This window comes from Xiphophorus hellerii, chromosome 8 (genome assembly GCF_003331165.1).
Source record: "Xiphophorus hellerii strain 12219 chromosome 8, Xiphophorus_hellerii-4.1, whole genome shotgun sequence".
NCBI classification, from domain to species: domain Eukaryota; kingdom Metazoa; phylum Chordata; class Actinopteri; order Cyprinodontiformes; family Poeciliidae; genus Xiphophorus; species Xiphophorus hellerii.
In genome coordinates, this window is record NC_045679.1 from 26,239,566 (window position 1) to 26,259,402 (window position 19,837).

The 19,837-nt window shown below is 39.4% G+C and overlaps 4 protein-coding genes across 4 annotated transcripts; 3 read left to right on the forward strand and 1 right to left on the reverse strand.

Annotated features, from left to right (window-relative positions):
- Nucleotides 1–3,858: 3,858 nt before the first annotated feature.
- LOC116724273 (sialidase-3-like) lies at nt 3,859–5,808 on the reverse strand. The gene is made up of 2 exons (XM_032569847.1): nt 5,324–5,808; nt 3,859–5,170 (listed from the first exon to the last, which is right to left on the reverse strand). The coding sequence occupies exons 1-2, from the start codon at nt 5,546–5,548 to the stop codon at nt 4,196–4,198; spliced, it is 1,200 nt and encodes a 399-aa protein (XP_032425738.1). The 5' UTR covers nt 5,549–5,808; the 3' UTR covers nt 3,859–4,195.
- A 1,333-nt stretch (nt 5,809–7,141) lies between these two features.
- On the forward strand, nt 7,142–9,751 carry LOC116724277 (sialidase-4-like). Its single transcript, XM_032569853.1, has 2 exons — nt 7,142–7,602; nt 8,687–9,751. The coding sequence occupies exons 1-2, from the start codon at nt 7,384–7,386 to the stop codon at nt 9,626–9,628; spliced, it is 1,161 nt and encodes a 386-aa protein (XP_032425744.1). The 5' UTR covers nt 7,142–7,383; the 3' UTR covers nt 9,629–9,751.
- A 1,339-nt stretch (nt 9,752–11,090) lies between these two features.
- Nucleotides 11,091–14,344, forward strand: LOC116724278 (sialidase-4-like). The gene is made up of 2 exons (XM_032569854.1): nt 11,091–11,317; nt 12,953–14,344. The coding sequence occupies exons 1-2, from the start codon at nt 11,099–11,101 to the stop codon at nt 13,883–13,885; spliced, it is 1,152 nt and encodes a 383-aa protein (XP_032425745.1). The 5' UTR covers nt 11,091–11,098; the 3' UTR covers nt 13,886–14,344.
- Nucleotides 14,345–16,668: 2,324 nt separating this feature from the next.
- Nucleotides 16,669–19,811, forward strand: LOC116724274 (sialidase-4-like). Its single transcript, XM_032569848.1, has 2 exons — nt 16,669–17,320; nt 18,559–19,811. Exons 1-2 carry the CDS (start codon nt 17,102–17,104, stop codon nt 19,492–19,494), a joined length of 1,155 nt encoding a protein of 384 aa, XP_032425739.1. The 5' UTR covers nt 16,669–17,101; the 3' UTR covers nt 19,495–19,811.
- The last annotated feature ends 26 nt before the right edge of the window (nt 19,812–19,837 follow it).

Consider the following 19,837-nt stretch of genomic DNA (forward strand, 5'->3'; position numbering starts at 1 on the left):
CTAAACCAGTATGACGTTTGTCCAGATTGTTTACCCACTGCTATCAAACATTAATCGCTTTGGTAAAACTTAACATCAGTGTTAAAGTATTAAACTTAATGCAAATTTGCTTTGCTGCAATGACACAAAAATGCTGCATGGTCCGATTTCCTAACATTCATCCCAACAAAGAATCATGCTGATGTCTCTTAAGAACAGAAGCTGAATTTTACTTTTTAAGCAAGTAAAATTTTAAAGAAACATTCATGCAGTTTTTAGGCTCCACAATGAAACTCACAGTCTTTAAATGTTTTCGTATTTTGTTGCGCTATAGCCACAAACAGTGTATGCTGTTATGTGATGTACTGTATACAGTTCAGGTCAAAATTATTGAGATGAATCGAGTTTTGTCACATGGTTGCCCATTCTTGTGCAAAAACAGATTTAGTTTGACCATGAATAACTAGTAAGAAATCACATACTAAGAACAAACACAAACAATTTCTCTCCACAATACAATAATTTATTAGAAAAATACTTCAGCTTCTCGCCAAACTCTTTAACTGGGCTAGTAACGTTCAACTGTCTTTCAAAGGAGAAGAAAAAATAAAAACACTACTTTAATAAAATAAGTATTTCCTGAATTAGAAATCAATAAAAATGTTGAACAACTGATTCCTGATATTGTGTTAACCAGCCATCACAGTGATGGATTGAATGGAGCTCTTAAACAACAAGGTGGCAGTGAAAAAGTGTGGATGTGATCAGAAGATAAAACTCTCCTTCCATAAATACCCAATCAAATCACAGTTAGGGAAGTATTCACAGTCTTTGCCATGAAGCTCAAAACTGAGCTGTTTCCTTTAACTTAAATGTAGCCCATCTGTGATCAATTCAGTTGATTGGACTTGATTTGAAAAGATACTCACCATTCTATACAATGTCCCACAGCTGACAGCAGGTCAGAGGTCAAACACCAAGCGTGAAATATAAGGAATTTGATGCTTGGTAAACCTCAGAGACAGGATTGTCTTGAGGCAGAAATCTTGGGGAGGATCCAGAAACATTTCTGCTGCTCTAAAGGTCCCAATTAGCTCAGGGACCTCCATCATTGGTCAATGGAAGAAGTTTGGAACCAGCAGGACTCGGGTCATCTGAACTGAGTGATCTGGAGAAAAGGGCCTTAATCCTGGATGTGACCAACAACCCAGTGGTCACTCTGCAGAGCTCCAAGGTTCCCCTTTGGAGAGAGGAGAATCTTCCAGAAGGGCAAGCATCTCTGCAGCAATCCACCAATCAGGTCTTGATGGTACAGCGGCCAAAGGAAAGCCACTGCCCATCCTGTTCAAATAGAGGATGGATCTTGTTAAGTAGATTAGTTAACCCTATTGAGATTTTTTTTTTTTTTACCCCTCCAGGGGGTCTTTTGTGGGCTCTAATGTCCCTTATATGACAGTAGGCTGACAGGAAACAGGGAAGGAGAGGGGGGAAGACATGCGGCAAATGTCGTCGGGTCCGGGAGTCGAACCCGCGACAGCCGCGTCGAGGACTAAGGCCTCCAAATATGGGTCGCGCTAACCCCTACGCCACCACAGCACACCCACCCTATTGAGATGAAACATCGTTACAATTAAGAAGATGAACAACAAAGTGCATTTTGTCCTTTTTCTTTTTCCAAAGGCCAAGACAGCGTTTTGAAGACTGAGAGCAGAGACCAAAGAGTACAAGCAAGCTTCTTGTAGACACACTTTCACTTCCTCTGGATGCCAGAAACATATTCAGAGAGAAGTCATGATGCACCCTGTATGGGTTGTAAAATTCAAACGACTTAGAACAATATTAAGTTAATGTTTTCAAATGAATCCACAGCACAAAAAATGTTCACTCCTTAAAGGTCAAGCTTAAAGTTCATGATTTAGTTTTCCATCCAATGCTCTTCAACTTTGAGCTATTAAACCAAAGCAGAATGAGAGAACCAAATGCCTATTATCTTTGCATAATAGGAAGAGAAAGAGGCATGTGAAGAATTACTGTGTCTATTGTGACAAACATGGACATCGAGATGACCAATATTTAGAGCTTTGTGTGTTGCGGACAGCAGGTACAGATATGAATACTCTTAACTATTATCAGAACCTCATCAGTGGATTTCAGCTTAACATGTTTTCAAATCTTCTTAGGCATATTGTGAGAGAATCACCAGTGTCAGGAAATGCTACAGAAATGCCTTCATCTGCAGAGGCGACCATGTTGACGCGCCGTAAGCCTACAGATTCACAGAACTAGCTGAGTTTATGTTTAGGCTGAAACTATGAGAAAAGAGAGTCTTCCATGACAATTATGCAACATGTTTGGCTCACCGCCCTCTTCTTCTACAATGCATAGGAGCTCCACTTCTTCATAAATAAAAAATAATAATTTTCTGCGCATTTACATCCATCGACTGACATCATGTCCTGCTTAAAACGGGAGAAAATCAGATTCTCACTTCAACAGAAAGAGGGTCAATTTGAGAAGGGTTGTTCAACCTTTCCTCCAACTATCCCAGTCTCTTTGGCCTTCAACAAGTATAGAATCGTAAAAAAATGAATAACCAATAAAAAGAGCAAGGTATAAAATAGTGAATGCAAGGTTGTAAAACTAACTGGCTCAAGTGAACCATCATCAGTCTGTCTACAGGTCAATCTTGTGGCTGTTATGCAAAGTCACGTGACTCATTTGTACCTTCTGTCTCAAGGTAAAGTCCTCCTGGATGCAGAAGTTAAGTCACCATACAAAGTCAAATTTCTCCAGTTAAACTTCTACTGCCGCAATTTTAGTTTACATGTTTTATTTTGTATTATTCATATTTTTTGTGATTTTGACTCTTATTTTAAGAAGCTTAAGTAGGAAGTGGATTGAATCCAGCATGTTCGCTGGGGCACCAGAAAGAAGATGCACGTGGTATGAAAGCATGACGTTAGCAAGTGGCTGTAAAGTCATTTAAGTTTAAAGAATTCATTTAATAACCTCATTTCTACCTCGAAAGAAGGGTCAGCTGGCGAGGTATGTTTATATGTATTTATATCATTTTTTATGTCGTTATTGTACTCATGACACCATCTCACTTAAGTTTATGGTGTATTTTAGTTCGCCGGTGGTGTTGGTGTCAAGTGGAACAAACGTGGAGTTGTAACAAGAGCAACTTTAAAGATTTGCATTTAAGCTGACTTCACACCAGCAGTTCAATGAACTCTTTATTGCCATTAAGAAGAAGAGGTAGAGGTGATATAAACAATCATTGTTGAGAATGGATGGATGGATTGTTATGTAATAAGTTAAGAAACAGTCAGGCATTTTGTTTTGGAGAAGATGAACTACATGTTGATTGATATTCAGTGTTAGTCTGGTCATCTTGTTTTTTAAAACGTTTTGTTGAGACTCTGTCAGCCTTTACTGTACAGCACTTAAGACATAAGTGTCTTAAGGTTTCAACAAATGGCTTGAAACCGGGAACTGAAACCAAGGTCAACCGTGTTGAGGATTACAACCTCTGTCCATGGTGTGCACACACTTTTCCAGTTGCCACACAGCAGCCCTCTGGCTAGCTCGTTTAAGAGTTCATGGTGTGCACAGGTGTGAAGGAAACAGAAGAACAGATCAGTAACAAGCAATGTGCCTTTAAGACCAAAAGCCAAACGAACAGGGAGTCAAGCAGTTTTTACATGTATCTGCTCGCAGTGACATTCCTGACACTCTCATGAAACCTGAGCATTGAAATACTTCTTTCTTGTTTTACACAAGAGCGTGTAACGAGAAGCTCATGAGGGTGAAATGAAGGTTGCTTTAAATCTGGGCCACAGAGATGCAGACAGGTACAAACAAGAAAAACACAAGGAAAACCTTATACAAGGGTTTTATTAAGTCAGAAGTCTATACACTGGAATGCAATTTAACTTAAATACACTATGAGTTAATACTGCAAATCATCGCATCATTCATATTTGTAATAATTCGAATGTAAAGCAAGATTGCAAAAGTGATTAATTGTGTTCGTTTTATGCTCAAAAACACATCAGTGCCGCAGTTTAACATGGACTGAATGAGAAGGAATTTGAAGAGGACGGTATGTCACTTTAACAGGATGGCCTGCTGGACATCGTCATGGGTGAAAAATGAGCAGGCTATCTGTTTGGTACAACATCCCTTCATACACATTTTTTTTTTGAAGTCACATTTACCCTGTGATGCCTTTCTGGATGTCATCATAGGAGAACAGTGAACATGCTATTTCTTCAGTATAAGTTTTCTCTCCACACTCCATCAGACATGCAAACCAGCCATCTTCAATGTAAGTCAGGTCGGAGTAACCACTGGGTCCCTCGTTTATGATCCAAGGATTGCTCCATGCACTTGGATTTGTTGGGGATTTGTTTAGATACACCCCTAAGTCCACTCTTTTGCATTTACTCGTCGGATGGGAGTAAAGCAGCCACGGAGTTCCCCGATTTGAATCATCTTCCTCAGGTTGAGCTGGGAAGGAGACCACACTCCCCTGACAGCCTGAGTTTGTTTCCACAAGCTTAGACGGGGCTAGAACATCCTCACGATCATCAAGGAACGCTTCGACCCGAAAGCCTCCCTGGCTTCGAGCGTTGCAGTACAACATCTTGGTTTGGTCAGTTGACGTCTCAGCTATTTCACATTCAAGTGATGTTTGTTCCAGCATGTTCCCACATTTGAAGTTCTCCACATTGTCACCACAAATAATGAGCGCATGGGGAGGAGGACAACACTTTGTACAACACAAGGAATCACAGCAACAAAACAAACTAGCCAGGCAGCTACGGCAGCTTTTACAACAGCTAGAACAGGAAGGGTAAGCATAAGCAGGGACGATCAGTTTACCAGTCTCGGTCTGAATACCATGGCCCGGTCCGACACCAAATGTTGCCCAATTCTTTATTTCAGGAAGTGTCTCAGTCAGATCAACGGGGTCACTCCAGGTTCCGCCGCCATCCTTGGTTGCGATGTAGTACAGACGGGTCTCGTTGATGCCCCAACATATCTGATGGCTTTCTGAAGTGGTTCCTTTAACCCCGATGAAAAACAGGTAAATGGTGTTTCTTTTCTTTGCGTAGATCGGGCACGGGTTCATAGGGCGGTGTCCACCCAGATCTTTCTTCTTCACGACTTCTTTAGAATCTGACCACTTAAACAGGAACAATTAAAGTAAACATCAACATTTAACATTTTGATTGAACTGATGGTTTTTTGGTTTGTTTGTTTGTTTTTTTTGCAACAGTGATGGAAAAAAAAAACACAGATTACTAAAAAGAATTGAACAATAAATGCTGATATTTACCTCAACTGCCCAAGAGTTGCCGGCTTTAGTCAGGTTTCCTGCTTTCATGACAAGAGCCACGCTGCTGGAATCTTTTTCACATTTTCGTTTCTCTGCAAAGGCCAACAGAGTTTTTCTCTCATGATCAAATATGAGACCAGGGATCCTGAAGATCATTTCCTTGGAGAGAAAAACAGTTGTTTTCTCTTTCTGGGTTTCCATTGGAGTTGAATTGCTGCAGCCCATGGCTTAAAGTCTCAAGTGCAACGTATTACAAAGAAAGTGAGTCTGGCTCCTCCTGTCGAGGCAATTATAAAGGATTGCCTCTTTTATAATCATCGACAGCAGAGTCTGAGGTGGGAGGAAACTTCCTATGTTATTCTTATCTTTAAAATAGCTTGAATTTGTCAGTGGATTAGGAAAATGATTTAGACAACTTCTTTACAACTTCTCAGATGACTAAAATTCACACAGATTTTTTCTTTCATTATCTCCACATGTACACAACTGAGTGTCCAAACTTTTGGTCTGTACTGTATATCAATGCAGCAATTTGCACTAATGTTGTTGCCTCTCTGCAAAGCACACAATAATTGCTTTCAGCTATATTTCCTTCTTTTTTTAAAAAAAAAAAAAGAATTTGTGTAATAACCCTATCCACAGTTATTACACAAGAAACAAATGAGAGACATAAAAAGGTGGAAATGGGTCCTGAAGTTAGAATTTGAACATGGTCCTCTCCTGTGGAGCCAGCTTCTACTTTTAGTCCGTGTGGCAGATAAATTACTTTTTAGACTAGGCTTGAGACGTGTTCGGAAGACTGCACAGCGTCGAAGGAAGAGAGGGGAAGACAGGAGCCATGTGGTGCAGGATGATGCTACCGTAGCATCATTCTCAGGTGGGCGCAGGTAAGATATCAATGAGCCCTGTGGCACAGGCCCAAATTTGGATGGTACCAGCTGCAAATCTGAGAGACCATCCAGGTCAAGAGCAATAAGTGGCTGGGACTCCAGCTGGTGTAGTTTTTCTCCCGACGCCAGGATGTCGGTACCTGGAAGAGCTTCTTCAAACACATCAGTGACATAATCACAATCAGTTTTGACGGCATTGGATTGATAACACAAAAGTTGATTGGGTTATCGGTCAATCAAGTGTATTTGTATAGCACATTTCAACAACAAGAGAGTTCAAAGTGCTTTACATCAGAAAAACACAAAAATCAACAAGTGAAACATTACATTTTCCCAAGTGCCGTCATTTACACATCAAAATGTTGGTTAGTGTTTGTACAGTACAAAAGCACAGATTGGTCATTAGTGTGGATTTAAAGGAACACAGTGTTTCAGCTGTTTTGCAATTTTCTTTTTGTTCCAGATTTGTGGTGCATGGAAGCTGAATGCTGCTTCTCCGTGTTTGGTTCTGACTCTGGGGACTCAGAGCAGACCAGAACCGGAACCAGAACCAGAACCAGAAGACTGGAGAGATCTGAAAGGTTCAGGACGGAGTCCCTTACAAGAAGTCTTTTCTTCCCTTGATAGCTGTGGATATGTTCTTCATGCATATCCTTTCTCAAGTTTACTGGCATGCTAATTTGCCGCCGCAATTTTCTTCACAATATAGAAAGAAAAGGTTGGAAAATTAATCAAAGGTGTTGAAAAGAGAAACATCTTCTTTAGTGTACTTAGACTTGCAAAAAAAAAAAAAAAAAAAAAAAAAAAGGAAGTTTCCCAGCACCCAGAAACAGTGCTTCCGGTTGTCGTGAAAAAGGTTTAATACCGCTTCCGGTTCTCTGCTATGTGTTGAAAACAAATAATTTTATATCAATAAATACACAAATATTCGAAAAAACATGTTGCAGACACCTAACTTACATTAACAGAATATTACTCTAAGAAGCAACAATGTTTCGACCACAGGAAACAGCCAAATGATAACATCTGGGTCGTCATGGCAACAAGAAACGAACGGGAAGTCAGCGCCCATTACAAAAATCGTTGCCCAAAACAACCAGTAAGCAGACCGTTGTTTCTTCAACACTTAAATGATTCTTTAGTTAATCACTTTTCTCTCTATTAGCATCCATGGGTAAAACCAGCTCAAAACGCGGCGAACCAAGAATTGAAAAACAAATAATTTTTAAGTCAAAGGGCGGAGATGTGTTCAGGATTCCTGCCATTTACTACAACGAAAATGAGAAAAGGTTGTTTGCCTTTGCAGAGAAGCGGAAATCCAGAGACGAATCTGACGCGGTGGCGCTGGTCATGAGAAAAGGGAAAGTGAACATTAACTCGGAAGTGAAGGTAATTATGTTGTAGCGGCTAAAATCCCATTTATTGACTTTACAATGTCCGTTATATTGCCATTTTCACGTAGAACCAAATAAATGAGACGTAACTCAAAACCCAGCAGAGTAGAAAACCGTTTGCCGTCCCATTAGCAACGCCTGAACAGAATCACATTTGAAAAGTGAAGAGAAACTCGGGAGTGAAGCGAATTATGTTGTAGCGGCTAAAATCCCATATTTTAGGCTACTGGTTGCTGCCGATTTTCATTTGGACTTAAATCATGAAGCCATTTGTTTCCTACGCAACGTCCATCATATCGCCATTTTCATTTAGAACCAGAAAAATCCGAGTGAAAACCAAAAACAGTAGAAACAGTTTCCCCCTCCAGTGTTGTCCACCGAACTGCGCAGGTCATTGTGTTCCTGAAATGATAGGATATGATTAATATACACTAATATTACACATCTATTTAGCTAAATTTAATAATAAAAAAGAGTGTAATTAAACTAAAATATTTTAAAATATGGGGACAAAATAGCCCCAAACGACGTATTTTGTCCTGATTAACCGCCAAACAATGACTTCTTTACAGCAGTAACGACTTTGCAGACGGTAAAACTAAAGCCATTTATGAGCTGCCTCAATGAAAGCCAGGTATAAAATACCATACCAACTTTATTTATGAAGCACTAAATAATTTATTATTAATAAAATACATTAAATAAAGCTGACCGTAATCTTCGATTAAATGAAACACATGAAACAAAACTTCCACAGGTAGGACGTATTTATAAGGAATCTGCCGAGTAAGCAGTATGTGACGTAGCATCGATGTGCGCAAGCGCATTACCACAAGGTAGGACGGATTTAAGGGTAGCACAGATAAGCGGAACAGAGCTGTTCGTTTTCTTGTCAATAGGCCCCCTAGTGGAGATGATCGCATGAAAAAAAAAAGAAGATGAATGGCACATATAGTATGTGCAGCTGCTAATTATTTCAACAGAACACAACCTAAGACATTAAATAAATACTGTATGTCACATGCTGTATGTATCGTTTCACCTTAAGTTCTAAATCATATCTAATTGATCTTTTTCAGTGGTCAAAGCCTAAAGTACTAATGAGGAAGTGCTCCTGTGGATATCGTCCGATGAACCCCTGCGTTGTGTATGAAAACCACACAGAGACACTGTTCCTTTTCTTCATCTATGTCATTGAGACAGAGTTATGGCAGATAGAGCATCACCTCAACATGGCCCGTCTGTGCTACATCACAAAGAAGAAGAGTGGCAACAAGTGGAGTGAAGTCACTGATCTGACCGACGTGCTGCCTGAGATTAATAGCTGGTCCACGTTTGGTGTTGGACCGGGCCACGGCATTCAAACTGAGAGTGGCAGAATGATTGTTCCAGCTTATGCTTACACAGGCCCAGAAGACAAAGAACCGATTCCACATGCATTCTGCTTTTATAGTGATGATTATGGTAGCACATGGAAATGTGAGGAAATGCTGTCTAAAGCATCAATGGAATGTCAGATGACTGAGATTTTGGATAGCAGCAGCAAAGACAGCTTGATCTACTGCAATGCTCGCACTTTTGGAGGCCATCGAGTCCAAGCTAAGATAGATAAGACTGGTTTCCATACACTCACAACTGTTACACCCCTTGAGGAACTAAATGCAGGTTGCCATGGGAGTGTGATTTCCTTCCCAGCTCAGTCTGGAGATGAAGACCCCAGTCAGGAAAAGTGGCTACTTTTTTCACACCCAACAAAACAGAAGTCAGATTGGGAAAGTCTTCATTTGGGAGTGTATCTGAGCACTTCCCCAGTGAGATCAGTTGAAAATTTTAATCTGGTATGGAGCCAACCCTGGGTCATTAACAAGGGACCCAGTGGTTACTCTGACCTGACCTACATTGAAGATGGCTGGTTTGCATGTCTGATGGAGTGTGGAGAGAAAACTGCTACTGAAGAGATAGCATGTCAGGTGTTCAGCTATGACGAGATCCTGAAGGGCATTCCAGATTTCCGAACTTGAAAAAATTGTATCATCATTATTCAATAGAAGAATATTTTGTGTGGTGTAATTGGTGATGTTTGCTAACTGTGCAATGTAGACCTCAGGTTGAATTGCTATTAAACATTCTTTTGACAAATCGCATATTTCTGTATTAAAATGGCTTATTTTATTGTTCTGATATAATATTCTAATTGTAATTGTTGTGTTCTCATTAGCTATGAGCAGAAAGCAGAAGCTAAACCATTTGTATCCTCTGCAACATCTGTTCTAAGTTAGCAGGGCTTCATAGCCACATTGCCTTTATTTGATTCTCTTCAGTTTGGTTTCCTTTAATGAATGTGAAGTATTTTTAATTGAATCTGTGGAATTAAAAAATGATCTAGTTCAATATAGTCTGAAAGTGTTTTCATCATTCTCGGTCAGAATATTGTGAATGAGTGTGTTCAAGGTCAGTTTTCATTTCTTTATGGTCAAACTGCAGGATGCAAACACTGGTTTTGAGTCATAGAGGTGCAGAAATGATGGAAATTAAAGAAAACTTTTTTCTCACAGTGAACTGCCAGAGTTTGACCAGATCCAGACATCCTCAGAAGTGTAAAAACAACACCATCTCGCTTTATTAAGAAGAAATCCTTTTGGGAACAAAACAGATTGAAAAATATAGTGAAATCATTCATCCCTTTAATTGAGTTAATGGCAATAAAACAACGGAATTATTAAAATTGGGAATTTTAAAAATAAGAGTTATGCCCTACATAGAATTTTTTCTGGAACATATTAATCGCGATAAAAGCAAAAAAATGAATCCATGACCATGATTGCATATTTTGCATTTACCAACAGCACTTTAGCTGAGACCCTTTGTTTTGAAGCTCTTCCACGACACATTGACTTACAATTTAGCAGAACAAATAAGACAAAATAAAAAGAACATTTGTTTGAGAAACAAAACAAAGAAAAAAATCTGTATCTGTCTGTATCACTGTTCGCATTGTTTTTTTTAACCCCTCAGTCACTGATTTACTAAACTTAAAACAGTTTTAGTGCTTTGACTTTCTCCATGATTACTTGGCTGAGTTAAACGGAAGAATTAAAATACAGTTTCCATGGCAACATGGCACAAAGAAGTAGAAAGAAGTGGACAGTGGCCCCATCTACTGGTTGTCTTCTGTGCACCACAAATCTGAAACAAACGTCCAGAAAACGGCAAAAATGAAAGTTCCGTTAAATCAAGACTAAAACCCACCCGTTTAGTCGCTTTTGAGTCATTATTTATTTTTATTTGATAAATGGAATCAACATATTGATGATTTTGATGATGGCACTCAAAGTGATGACGCTTCTGCGTTGTCATGGCAACAAGGAACGAACGGGAAGTAAGCGCCCATTTCAAAAATCGCTGAACCAAAACTAGCAGCAAGCAGACCGTTGTTTCTTCAACGCTTTCTAATTCTTCAGTTAAACATTTTTTCCACTCCATTAGCGTCCATGGGTAAAACCAGTTCAAAGAGCGACGAACAGACAATCGAAAAACAAATCATTTTTAAGTCAAAGCGCGGAAAAGTGTACAAGATTCCTGCCATTTACTACAACGAAAATGACAAAAGGTTGTTTGCCTTTGCAGAGAAGCGGACATCCCAGGAGGATTCTGACGCGGTGGCGCTGGTCATGAGAAAAGGGAAAGTGAACATTAACTCGGAAGTGAAGGTAATTATAAAAAAATATGGGATGTTAGGCTACTGGTTGCTGTTGTTCCTGGTAGGCTTTGGTTTTACGTGCGCTCAAACAAGATTTAATCCTGAAGCCATTTATTTCCGTTACTGTGTCCTTTGTACTGCCATTTTAGTTTTGAACCAAATAAATGAGACGCAACTCAAAACCCAGCAGAGTAGAAAACCGTTTGTCCTCCCATTAGCAACGCCTGAACAGAATCACATTTCATTTGTAAGGGACCCATGTTCAGTTGAAACAATAGACTTTATTTAATAAATATTTATTTTAGATGCGAAAATAATACAGTAATGATACTGTAGGCTGTTTAGTTTTATAAATTGTCATAAAATATTGTCACACGAGCGCCTTGTTGCTCGTGCCGCAATGCATTCTGGGTATGCTTAGTCCGACGGCGCTAGCTACATCCAGCCAAAATAGCGAGGAGTAACGTAATTAAAACTTTTCAAATTGAACTGAAGCCCATTGAAATGAAGGGACTGTAGAAATGACAAGATGAAGATGAGGACTAAAGAGAGGAAGAGGACAGAGTAGGCCACTGTAGGAGTTGGTGTTTTGCTGCTTCAGCTTCATAAATGAAACAATGAATGTGTTTGTGGCCACAGTAAAGTAGCCCGAACCAGCTCTCTGTTTAAAGGGTTCGAACCTCTTGAGACCGACCGGCCTGACCCAAGCGGGTCAACAAGGGGTCTGATTAAGTTGGTGTCTAGGAGAATTTGAGCTTAGCAGGTACCGGACACAGTAAGAAATCCAGCAAAACAGGAAAAAATACATAAATTGTAAAAATCACCAAATTATCTTACTCTAAAATTGTGGCTGAATGAACCTTTTGAATGTAATAAATTTGCAAGACAGAGAGACTCATACCACATGAGAAGCCCCTTCCTGGGTAGATCCATCAGTTCTTTATGTAAAAAAAATCCTATTTTCCTCTATGGCCAGATGTAGCTCCAAAAATCAAATTGAAAACAAAATCTTTGAACTTGTTCTTGGCAAAAACTGGGAAAGTTCTTGGATTAAACAAAGAGGAAAAACTCAGCATGAAGCAGCAGTCTTGACAATAAATCCAAATTCTGAAACCTCAACCTTTGACCTCATCAGGGTTCTTCGCTCTAGTTGAGGCTCATTTTTTCTCTCAACACCCGCTGGTCTTCATGATCTCTTCTACCGATGTGAACACAAATTCTGTCCCTGAGGCACAACCCCGAATGTTAGCGAGTGCTTCTGCTTTATACGTTTTGGGGCGTATAAGCCCATTAAGCCCTCCTTAATGGGAAAAATCTACTTTTTTGGCATCGGCACTGCTGTGAAAGAGTGTCCCTATAACCATCTATACTCTGTCCAAAACAACTTCTGCTTTTCCCACACCACATCTGAGTCTGTTCCTTATCTTACCGATGAATACATCGTATAAATTTGCAAAAAAAACATCATTTAAATGACAAAGACTTACTTTGTACATCACATTACTTCCCATTATTGAGGTCATTGTTCAATATTAACTCGAATGGCTCCTACATATGTGAAGTTACTATTACAACAGAACACAACGTAAGACATTAAATAAATAATGTCTTAAGTTCTAAATCATATCTAATTGATCTTTTTCAGTGGTCAAAGACTAAAGAAGTCGTGAGGAAGTGCTCCTGTGGATATCGTCCGATGAACCCCTGCGTTGTGTATGAAAACCACACACAGACACTGTTCCTTTTCTTCATCTATGTCATTGAGACAGAGTTATGGCAGATAGAGCATCACCAGAACAAGGCCCGTCTGCGCTACATCACAAAGAAGAAGAATGAGAAGAAGTGGAGTAAATTCACTGAGTTGACCGACATGCTGCCTGTGTTTAAAAACTGGTCTACATTTGCTATTGGACCGGGCCACGGCATTCAAACTGAGAGTGGCAGAATGATTGTTCCAGCTTATGCGTTCACAAAAGACAAAGAACCGATTCCACATGCATTCTGTTTTTATAGTGATGATTATGGTATCACATGGAAATGTGAGGAAATGCTGTCTGAAGCATCAATGGAATGTGAGATGACTGAGATTTTTGATGGCAAAGTAGATCGCTTGATCTATTGCAGTGCTCGTAGTTCGGGAGGCCATCGAGTCCAAGCTAAGATAGATAAGACTGGTTTCCATACACTCACAACTGTTACACCCCTTGAGGAACTAAATGCAGGTTGCCAGGGGAGTGTGATTTCCTTCCCAGCTCAGTCTGGAGATGAAGACCCCAGTCAGGAAAAGTGGCTACTTTTTTCACACCCAACAAAACAGAATTCAGATTGGGAAAGACTTGATTTGGGAGTGTATCTGAGCACTTCCCCAGTGAGATCAAATGGAGAATTGAATCTGGTATGGAGCCAACCCTGGGTCATTAACAAGGGACCCAGTGGTTACTCTGACCTGACCTACATTGAAGATGGCTGGTTTGCATGTCTGATGGAGTGTGGAGAGAAAACTCCTACAGATAAGATAGCATGTCAGGTGTTCAGCTATGACGAGGTCCTGAACGGCATTCCAGACTCCCAGACTTGAAAAAACTGTATCATCATTATTCAATAGAACAATATTTTGTGTGGTGTAATTAGTGATGTTTGCCAGCAATGCAATGTAGACCTCATGTTCATTCTTTGAGCAGCTATTAAACGTTCTTATGACGAATCGCATATTTCTGTATTAAAATGGCTTATTTTATTGTTCTGATGTAATATTCTAATTTTAATTGTTGTGTTCTCATTAGCTATGAGCAGAAAGCAGAAGCTAAGCCATTTGTATCCTCTGCAACATCTGCTCTAAGTTAGCAGGGCTTCATAGCCACATTGCCTTTATTTGATTCTCTTCAGTTTGGTTTCCTTTAATGAATGTGAAGTATTTTTAATTGAATCTGTGGAATTAAAAAATGATCTAGTTCAATGTCATCTGAAAGTGTTTTCATCATTCTCCGTAAGAATATTGTGAATGAGTGTGTTCAAGGTCAGTTTTCATTTCTTTATGCTTAACCTACATGTGCTGTATTTTTATTTTTTTTACTTATCTTTGAATTTAAGTGTTTTTAAGCGAACCCATGTCATGTTTGGGACACAATAAAGCCTAGATATCTATCTAGAAAACATCTCTCTGTGTGTGTGTGTGTGTGTGTAATACATGCTAAGAGTGGAACTCTTTCCTAAAGGTGAAGATATATCACAGATTTAAAAAGAAAATAAAAATGAGAGACCGTGGATAATATAAGAAATAGCGCCCCCTTCACCTCTGGATTGCAATGGCCCCATTTCCAAATAATCTATGTGACTGAGTGGTCTGTCCCCGCCCCTTTCTGTTTGCTGCAGCCAGGTGTACTTGCAACCCAACACAAGTTATAACGGCCTGACCTCATGTTTAAAAAGAAGCCGAAGTATGTCACCTAATGAGGTATGTGTCTTAATAACATTACATTTTCTTTGAGAACATTACATTGACTATGTTCTCTTTCTTTATAATGTCAGCCATGAGCAATTCAAGCCAATGCTGCCTTGCTGTAAGTTAATGTTAGCTAAAGTTCTTAAACTCCATTCCTGTAACGTTTGCCCTTAATATTAAACATATTTTGAAGGCAGGCAAATATGTTTTTTCCCTCCAATTTTAATCTAACAAATTAAAAGCTAATATGTTAGTCAAAGTTTTCCTTTATGCACATTATTTAGCAACTTGGCTGATGTGACATGGTGCTTGTGTGCGTTGCTTTGGCAACTTTAGCCACATGAAGACCCATTTTAGCCTAAGGACGCATGGTGGAGGGTGGGATGGACAAAGGTGGCTAATGAAGACACGCTACAAGGTGTGGAGGATGATAATGAGGACCAGCCACCAGAGAAAGAAGTCCCTGTTTGACCAAAGAGAAAAAAGCAGATGAAATATTCCCCAAGAAAATTAGGTAAGGCATTTTTGTGTTACTATTTTCTGCAGGTGAAGTGGGATGTGAGGGGACCGGTAAGTAGGGAACGGGGAGCAGGAATCAACATCCACCAGCTGAGTTAATAAATTACGTTTTAGACAACTGATTGTTGTCAAATGTAAAACTAGTGTTTAATCTATTTATTTATTAATACACTTCTTAAGTCATAAGCCAGAGTATGTGGTTGGAAATAATTTTGAATGCTCATTAAGTGAAAAGATCCACTCATGTTCCTAAATCTATACATTAAATGATGCATTCTGAATAGCAACAGGCTGTATGAATTTCTGCCAAATGTTTTGTTCAGCTCTAGTCATTATGCTACTTGTATTAAGAAATAATTGTATTGCACTTTATAACAACCAGTCAAGTTAACTAGACAATTGTCTGGCGGTCTACCATTCTGACAGTGTGCAGCGAGGGACATTTTTGGAAATGGTATTTAATTAAATGCAGAATTAAGATCACGTTAGATTTTTTTGTTTATTTGTTTTTGTTCCTTATTTGAAGTGACCACAGTGGATTGAGTCATCGCCCACTGTGAGAATGTCCAGAAGAGATTCACCAAGTTTGAATTCATGACAAGGCTTTCGCCATGATTGACACTGACCACAACCGTTGCAAGAGCAGCCATAGTTTCTGAGCATTTCTGGGAAACTTCAAAGAGCTGCTTCCAGGAAATGAAAACAAGAAGATCTCCCTGTTATCAGAGCGTTACAGGCAGGCTGCAACGAAGGAGATGGCTGACTGTTGAAAGAACCTATTTTCTTAAGTTACACAATAAGTAATTCTGTTTCAGTATTTCAGAGTTACAATACACTCACCAGACTTTAAACCCTCTGTTTTAAGAACAAGTAATCCTTTGTTTTATTCCAGTGTACAAAGTGTTTGCTCTACAGCTTTGCTGGTCGTTCTAAGTAGTCCAGTGTTTTCCACTTCACCTGAGGTAAGACTTAACATTAATGACAATGTTAATATATTGACACTGTAATGACACTTAATGACGTCTTTATAGCTGTTGCTACTTGTTTCACTTTACTTGAGGTGGTATTTAACATTAGTGACTATTAATATAGCATTTGACACTGTAATGACACTTAGTGACATTTTCATAACTGTTACTTGTTTCACTGTAAGAGGAATTATTAATGACTGTTATTAAATCATTGGACGGTGTAATAAAGCTTAATAAAATCTTTATTGTTCCACTTTATTTCAGATAGGGGGAAATATTAATTACTGTTTTGTTAAAGCTTTTGACTTTTGTTTGAAATACATACAAAAAAAAAAATCAGTATTTCTGTATCATTGTTCATATTGTTTTGTTTTTTTTTACCACTCAGTCACTGATTTACTAAACTTAAAACATTTTTAGTACTTTGACTTTCTCCATGATTACTTGGCTGAGTTAAACGGAAGAATTAAAATACAGTTTCCATGGCAACATGGCACAAAGAAGTAGAAAGAGGTGGACAGTGGCCCCATCTACTGGTCGTCTTCTATGCACCACAAATCTGAAACAAACTTCCAGAAAACGGCAAAAATTAAAGTTCCATTAAATCAAGACTGAAACCCACCCGTTTAGTCGCTTTTGAGTCATTATTTATTTTTATTTGATAAATGGAATCAACATATTGATGATTTTGATGATGGCACTCAAAGTGATGATGCTTCTGGGTTGTCATGGCAACAAGGAACGAACGAGAAGTAAGCGCCCATTTCAAAAATCGCTGAACCAAAACAAGCAGCAAGCAGACCGTTGTTTCTTCAACGCTTTCTAATTCATCAGTTAAACATTTTTCTCTCTATTAGGGACCATGGGTAAAACATGTTCAAAGACCGACAGGCAGACAAAAGGAAAACAAATCATTTTTAAGTCAAAGGGCGGAGATGTGTTCAGGATTCCTGCCATTTACTACAACGAAAATGAAAAAACGTTATTTGCCTTTGCAGAGAAGCGGACATCCAGTAACGATTCTGACGCTGCGGCGCTGGTCATGAGTACAGGAAAGGTGAACAGTACGTCGGAAGTGCAGGTAATTATGAAAGGCTACTGGCTGCTGTTGTTCCTGATACTCGTTGGTTTTACGCTCAATGCTCTCAGTCAAGATTCGCTTCATGATCTGTGATAAATAACTCAAAACCCAGCAGAGTAGAAAACCGTTTGTCCTCCCATTAGCAACGCCTGAACAGAATCACATTTCATTTTTAAGGGACCCATGTTCAGTTGAAACAATAGACTTTATTTGAGAAATATTTACTTTAGATGTGAAAACAATACAGTAACGATACTGTAGGCTGTTTAGTTTTATAAACTGTAATAAAATGTCACACGAGCGCCTTGTTGCTCATGCCGCAATGCATTCTGGGTATGCTTACTCCGACTGCGCTAGCTACATCCAGCCAAAATAGCGAGGAGTAACGTCATTAAAACTTTTCAAATTGAACTGAAGCCCATTGAAATGAAGGGACTGTAGAAATGACAAGATGAAGATGAGGACTAAAGAGAGGAAGAGGACAGAGTAGGCCACTGTAGCAGTTGGTGTTTTGCTGCTTCAGCTTCATAAATGAAACAATGAATGTGTTTGTGGCCACAGTAAAGTAGCCCGAACCAACTCTCTGTTTAAAGGGTTCGAACCTCTTGAGCCCTATGGGCCTGACCCAAGCGGGTCAGCAAGGGGTCTGATTAAGTTGGTGTCTAGGAGAATTTGTCAGCCTGTAACTGAATACAAACATCAAACAAACACCACTTCAGCTCAAGACTGATCAGGCTGAGTAGCCCGTAGCAACCAATAGCCACGCCCGTTAACGGCGAAAGAGTACAGCCGCCTACACTCTTTGTCCAAACCAACTTCCGCTTTTCTCACGCCACTTCCGAGTCAATACATCTTATACAAACAAAACATCATTTAAATGACAAAGACTTACTTTGTACATCACATTACTTCCCATTATTGAGGTCATTGTTCAATATTAACTCATTATTGATATTTGTAGCATTCACTTCTTCAGTTACCAAAAATAATCAGACTGCTTACAAGTTTGACTTATCAATTATATAACTAATGCAACTTAAATCAACATTGCGTCATTATAACCCCGTCCCTCTTCCGACATTCTCAGTACACAAAATGGGAGTGGAGCTAAACAAATGAAAAAAAAACACGAATGGCTCCTACATATGTGAAGCTACTATTACAACAGAACACAACCTAAGACATTAAATAAATATGCCACCTTAAGTTCTAAATCATATCTAATTGATCTTTTTCAGTGGTCAAGGCCTACAGAAGTCGTGAGGAAGTGCTCCTCTGGATATCGTCCGATGAACCCCTGCGTTGTGTATGAAAACCACACACAGACACTGTTCCTTTTCTTCATCTATGTCATTGAGACAGAGTTATGGCAGATAGAGCATCACCAGAACAAGGCCCGTCTGTGCTACATCACAAAGAAGAAGAATGAGGAGAAGTGGAGTGAATTCACTGAGGTGACCGACCTGGTGCCTGTGTTTAATAACTGGTCTACATTTGCTATTGGACCGGGCCACGGCATTCAAACTAAGACCGGCAGAATGATTGTTCCAGCTTATGCTTACACAAAAGACAAAGAACCCAGTCCACATGCATTCTGCTTTTATAGTGATGATTATGGTAGCACATGGAAATGTGAGGAAATGCTGTCTGAAACATCACTGGAATGTCAGATGACTGAGATTTTGGATAGCAGCAGCAAAGACAGCTTGATCTACTGCAATGCTCGCACTTTTGGAGGCCATCGAGTCCAAGCTAAGATAGACAAGACTGGTTTCCATACACTCACAACTGTTACACCCCTTAAGGAACTAAACAACGGGTGCCATGGGAGTGTGATTTCCTTCCCAGCTCAGTCTGGAGATGCAAACCCCAGTCAGGAAAAGTGGCTACTTTTTTCACACCCAACAAAACAGAAGTCAGATTGGGAAAGACTTGATTTGGGAGTGTATCTGAGCACTTCCCCAGTGAGATCAGTTGGAGAATTGAATCTGGTATGGAGCCAACCCTGGGTCATTAACAAGGGACCCAGTGGTTACTCTGACCTGACCTACATTGAAGATGGCTGGTTTGCATGTCTGATGGAGTGTGGAGAGAAAACTGCTACTGAAGAGATAGCATGTCAGGTGTTCAGCTATGACGAGGTCCTGAAGGGCATTCCAGACTCCCAGACTTGAAAAAATTGTATCATTATTCAATAAAAGTATATGTTGTGTGGCGTATTAAGTGATGTTTGCTAACTGTGCAATGTAGACCTCAGGTTGAATCTTTGAGCAGCTATTAAACATTCTTTTGACGAATGGCATATTTCTGTATTAAAATGGCTAATTTTATTGTTCTGATGTAATATTCTAATTGTAATTGTTGTGTTCTCATTAGCTATGAGCAGAAAGCAGAAGCTAAACCATTTGTATCCTCTGCAACATCTGTTCTAAGTTAGCAGGGCTTCATAGCCACATTGCCTTTATTTGATTCTCTTCAGTTTGGTTTCCTGAAGAGCAAACTGGTTTCCTCTTCACA